General features: G+C 49.2%; 1 protein-coding gene across 1 annotated transcript in view; it reads right to left on the reverse strand.

Moving 5' to 3' along the window:
* The window catches only part of rnf169 (ring finger protein 169), a 27,034-nt gene extending 26,229 nt beyond the window's left edge, over positions 1-805 (reverse strand). The window contains 3 exon segments of the mRNA XM_059646877.1: positions 461-623; positions 625-766; positions 768-805. Coding sequence (XP_059502860.1) covers positions 461-623; positions 625-766; positions 768-805 — 343 coding nt within the window.
* Between the last annotated feature and the right edge of the window lie 5,157 nt (positions 806-5,962).

Raw genomic sequence — 5,962 nt, forward strand, 5'->3', positions numbered from 1 at the left:
GGGGGAAGAGGGGGGGGGGGGGGAAAGAGGGGGGGGGGGAAAGAGGGGGGGGGGGGAAAGAGGGGGGGGGGGGGGGGGGAAAGAGGGGGGGGGGGAAAGAGGGGGGGGGGGGGGAAAGAGGGGGGGGGGGAGAAAGAGGGGGGGGGGGAGAAGAGGGGGGGGGGGAGAAAGGGGGGGGGGGAGAAAGGGGGGGGGGGGGGGGAAAGAGGGGGGGGGGAAAGAGGGGGGGGGGGAAAGAGGGGGGGGGGGAGGGAGGGGGGAGGGGAGTTGGGAAAGAGTGACAGAGTCTCGAGAGGGGGGATGTGAGGGAGAACAGAGTGGAGTGGCCATCAGTATCTGATTGTCTTCAGGTGGAGCCTGGAGCCTGGAGCCTTGAGCCCGCCTCAGACTCTCTCCTCACCCCCGCCCTCCCCAAGCTCACAAGCTCCTAAGCTCCTACCCCGGTCCTTCCCGCTCTCACCGGGATCAGGCCCCGCCGCCGCTGTATCCTCCTCCGCTTCCTCGCCCAGTCTCCTCCTCCTCCTTCTCCGTCCCGGCTGCTGCTTCCTCCGACGGCTCGGCTGCTGCTGCCAGAGCGGCCCGGCCCCAGCGGCGGGGGACACGGCTCCAGCTGCCTGAGCGGCGACGGCAGCGACGGCGGCACAGCGGGCAGGCGAGGCCGAGGCTCAGGCCTATCCCGGCCTCGGGCAACGTACGGCTCAGGCAGCCCCGGCACAAGCCACCGTCGCCGGTTTGGGATTGAACCTGGAGCCGGGCCCCAGGCCGCTCTCCGGGTCCGCTCCCCACTCCCGCTCCGGGCCGCCATCCTGTGATGTCGGAGGCCCGCCCCCACCACGGGCGCGCGCGCATGCACACACCGAGGCGGCCGCGGGGCGCGCATGGATTTGACCATGGCCAGTGGTACCTAGCGACCAGCCGCAAACTAACCCCTCACCTTTAATTAGAGCCAACTTCTCTCACCTAACCCTAACTAGCTGCTAACTAGCTTAATCCAAACCAGTTAACCATCAAACTTTTTCTGATAAAGGGTCTAGGCCCGAAACGTCAGCTTTTGTGCTCCTGAGATGCTGCTTGGCCTGCTGTGTTCATCCAACACCACACTTTGTTATATCAACCATCAAACTAGTTCACTGATGTGGGGAAAAAGAAGTAAAGCCACAAACTGCGATGATTTGATGCCAAGGACATCAAGGACTGGAAGATTGTCAGCGGATGGAAAATTTGATGGAGCTCAGGGCTCGCAGAACTTTATTTTAACTATTGACAGAATGTGGGCCCCATCTCTAATTGACAGGAGGCAAATGAGGGAGGGCAGGGGGTAATCTCATAGAGACTTATAAGATTCTACCAGGACTGGACAGGGAGATGCAGGGGGTATGTTCCCGATCATGGGAGTGCCCAGAACCGGGGGTCTGGGGAACCAGCCTGAGGTTTCGGGTTGGACCATTTAGGACAGAGATGAGGAGACATTTCTTCACCCAAAGTGTGGTGAGGCTGTGGAATTCATTACCACAGGAAGTAATTAATGTCAAAACATTGAATGTATTCAAGAGGCGACTAGATAGGAGGAGGTAGGGGAAGCCCTAAATGAGTTTTTTGCTTCTGTCTTTACGAAAGAAACGAACTTTGTAGTGAATGAAACCTTTGAAGAGCAGGTGTGCATGCTGGAATGGATAGAGATAGACGAAGCTGATGTGCTGAAAATTTTGTCAAACATTAAGATTGACAAGTCGCCAGGCCCGGATCAGATTTGTCCTCGGCTGCTTTGGGAAGCGAGAAATGCAATTGCTTCGCCACTTGCGAAGATCTTTGCATCCTCGCTCTCCACTGGAGTCGTACCTGAGGACTGGAGAGAGGCAAATGTAATTCCTCTCTTCAAGAAAGGAAATAGGGAAATCCCCGGCAATTATAGACCGGTAAGTCTCACGTCTGTCGTCTGCAAGGTGTTAGAAAGGATTCTGAGGGATAAGATTTATGACCATCTGGAAGAGCATGGCTTGATCAAATATAGTCAACACGGCTTTGTGAGGGGTAGGTCATGCCTTACAAACGTTATCGAGTTTTTTGAGGATGTGACTAGAAAAGTTGATGAGGGTCGAGCTGTGGATGTGGTGTATATGGACTTCAGTAAGGCATTTGATAAGGTTCCCCATGGTAGGCTCATTCAGAAGGTCAGGAGGAATGGGATACAGGGGAACTTAGCTGCTTGGATACAGAATTGGCTGGCCAACAGAAAACAGCGAGTGGTTGTAGAAGGAAAATATTCTGCCTGGAAGTCAGTGGTGAGTGGAGTTCCACAGGGCTCTGTCCTTGGGCCTCTACTGTTTGTAATTTTTATTAATGACTTGGACGAGGGGATAGAAGGATGGGTCAGCAAGTTTGCAGACGACACAAAGGTCGGAGGTGTCGTTGACAGTGTAGAGGGCTGTTGTAGGCTGCAGCGGGACATTGACAGGATGCAGAGATGGGCTGAGAGGTGGCAGATGGAGTTCAACCTGGATAAATGCGAGGTGATGCATTTTGGAAGGTCGAATTTGAAAGCTGAGTACAGGATTAAGGATAGGATTCTTGGCAGCGTGGAGGAACAGAGGGATCTTGGTGTGCAGATACATAGATCCCTTAAAATGGCCACCCAAGTGGACAGGGTTGTTAAGAAAGCATATGGTGTTTTGGCTTTCATTAACAGGGGGATTGAGTTTAAGAGTCGTGAGATCTTGTTGCAGCTCTATAAAACTTTGGTTAGACCGCACTTGGAATACTGCATCCAGTTCTGGGCGCCCTATTATAGGAAAGATGTGGATGCTTTGGAGAGGGTTCAGAGGAGGTTTACCAGGATGCTGCCTGGACTGGAGGGCTTATCTTATGAAGAGAGGTTGACTGAGCTCGGTCTCTTTTCATTGGAGAAAAGGAGGAGGAGAGGGGACCTAATTGAGGTATACAAGATAATGAGAGGCATAGATAGAGTTGATAGCCAGAGACTATTTCCCAGGGCAGAAAAGGCTAACACGAGGGGTCATAGTTTTAAGCTGGTTGGTGGAAAGTATAGAGGGGATGTCAGAGGCAGGTTCTTTACGCAGAGAGTTGTGAGAGCATGGAATGCGTTGCCAGTAGCAGTTGTGGAAGCAAGGTCATTGGGGTCATTTAAGAGACTGCTGGACATGTATATGGTCACAGAAATTTGAGGGTACATACATGAGGATCAATGGTCGGCACAACATTGTGGGCTGAAGGGCCTGTTCTGTGCTGTACTGTTCTATGTTCTATGTTCTATGTTCTATATAGCACTTGGAGCAAATGGGATAAAAAATTACAGCAAGAAAGCAGGATTAGGCTATCGAGTTGGACGATCAGCCGTGATTGTGAAGAATGGTGGAGCAGGCTCGAAGGGCTGAATGTCTTCCTCTTGCTCCTGTCTTCTATGTATCTTTGTTTTCATGAAAAGAGTTTGATTACTTTTCTGTTGGAATCCCTGCAGTCCATGTGCCTTAGGTTCACCCACAAAACCTTCGGGAGGGAATTCCAAGATTTTGACCCAGTGACAGTGAAGGTGTGGTGATATATTTCCACGTCAGGACAATGTGTGGCGTGGATGGGAATTTGCAGGTAGTGATGTTCCAATGCATCTCTTGCATTTTTCCTTTGAGATGAAAGTGGATTTAGCAGGTGCTATCCACAGTGAATTTCTGCAGTGCATTTTATGGATCGTACACAGAGGGGCGGCACAGTGGCTCAGTGGTTAGCACTGCTTCCTCACAGTGCCATGGATCCAGGTTGAAATTCACCCATGGGTGACCATCTGTGCGGAGTTTGCACATTCTCACTGTGTCCACGTGGGTTTCCTGTGGGTGCTCCAATTTCCTCCTGCAGTCCAAAGAAATGCAGCTTAGGATGATTGGCTGGGCTAAATTACACACAGCATCCAAGGATGTTTAGGCTACGTGGATTAGCAATGGGAAATGCAGGGTTACAGGAGTAGGGTGGTGTGGAGGGTGGGTTTGTGTGGGTGCTGTTTTGAAGGTCGGTGTGGACTTGATAGGTCGAAAGGTTATAGGAATTCTGCGATTCCATACCAAATGTACCACTGATGAATGGAGTCAACTTTTATGTTTGATTCTGTGCTAACAAATCTTGTTTAGCACTACAAATTACCTTTAAACTGCTTTTATTCATTAATGAGATTTGGGCATCATTGTCTGGGCCAGCACTTACTGCTCTTCCCTGGTTGCCCTTAAGAAGGTGATAGTCAACTATGTTCCCTCTGTTTTTTCCTGCTGCTGCATAATCCTCCAGGATCCATGCACAGTAGAATCAGAAGTCAATGTGTCCACGAGCTTAGGAGGAACATTAGTGGCCTGCCTTATGCTGGGTACTGGGAAATCAATGAATTATGGTAAGAAAGTGCAATGAGACTTGACTTTAAACTTCCAGCCAAAAATTCAGAACGTAAGGAAGAGAGGAAATGTCAAGGCAAATGACCTTTGTGTTGGTTCAACTACGTTTGCAATCATTTTGTAGACTCAACTCAAGTACTTTTTTTTATCAATACGTTTTAGCTTGCTCATTGGGACAGTTTGCAAGAAAAAAAACAATCAAAGGTAAAACTATATATATTGTTTGAGAGGAGTTGGCAGTTAATTGTCGGTCATCATTAACTGATGCATTCATCACAACAATGCCTCTAGCAATCAGCAGTCTCCTACAACTTGTATGAGAGGAGTTAACTGCCAACCATCATTAACTGGTGCATTTGTCATGTCATATCAATCATAGTCCACTTCCTCATTATCCCTATCATTACTATTTCATGTAAATAGTCTAAATGAATGTAAATGATTTGACAAATGTGTCTTTTCTCAGCAACAGTCTCATGTTCTTCTGGTCGGTCTTCCAGGTTTCTCCACATCTCCAATGCTCCCTTTCCAACACTAACCTTTATATTATAGCTCACTCCAAACTTTATCTTCGATACCATATGGTGTCCCACTGACCAATCACTAAATTTACTCTTGATTAAAGGTTTCAAAAGTCAAAACCAGGGCACACTAAAAGGACACGGCAAGGTGGGGCTCTGAGATGATTCATGTGTTGGGTGATCAATGGCAGGATTCTGAGGGAGGGGCAGTTGAAAGTGGGAACGGGAAGGGTGAGGGGCACGGTGGTTCAGTGTTCAGCACTGCTGCCTCACAGTGACAGGGACCTGGGTGCAATTCCACCTTGGGTGATTATGTGGAGTTCGCACATTCTCCCGGTGTCTGCATGGCTTTCTGCTGCATATGCCAGCTTTCTCTCTCAATCTAAAGATGTGCTGGTTAGATAGATTTGCCATGGTAAATTGTCCATAGTGTATAGGGCTAGGAGGATTAGCCACTGTAAATATGGGGTTATGTGAATAGGGTAAGGGGCTGGGTCTGGGTTGGGATGCTCTTTGGAGGGTTGGTGCTGACCTGATGGGCCAAACAACCTCCTTCCACACTGTCGGGATTTTGATTCTATGAGATCAAATGGAGATATCTCCCCACATTTGTCCAGCCAGAGCTAATGACTCTACTGCGTCGATCCTTTAAGAGGCATTATCAGCAATGGAAACACTGGTGCCAAAAAAAAAGTTGTGGCAACTCGCATGAAGACATCAAAGGTGTGGTGATGGGTGACTACAAGAAGAAGGAAGGAATTTCATACAGATTTTGTGTGGGTAGAATTAAGGAACCACAAAGGTCGAAAAAAAAAACCATAGGTGGGATTGTGTACAGGTCTCCAAACAGTGGTCAAGAGCTGGGGCGCAAGATACACCAGGAGATAGAAAACGTGTACAAGAAACGCAAGGCTACAGTGATCATGGGGGATTTCAACATGCAAGTGGACTGGGAAAATCATGTTGGTAGTGGATTGCAAGGAGTTTGTGGAATGTCTAACGCGATGGCTTTTTTGAGCAGCTCGTGCTCCTAAGATGCTGCTGTGCTCA

The sequence above is a fragment of the Stegostoma tigrinum genome, chromosome 6 (assembly GCF_030684315.1).
Source record: "Stegostoma tigrinum isolate sSteTig4 chromosome 6, sSteTig4.hap1, whole genome shotgun sequence".
In the NCBI taxonomy this organism is placed as follows: Eukaryota; Metazoa; Chordata; class Chondrichthyes; order Orectolobiformes; family Stegostomatidae; genus Stegostoma; species Stegostoma tigrinum.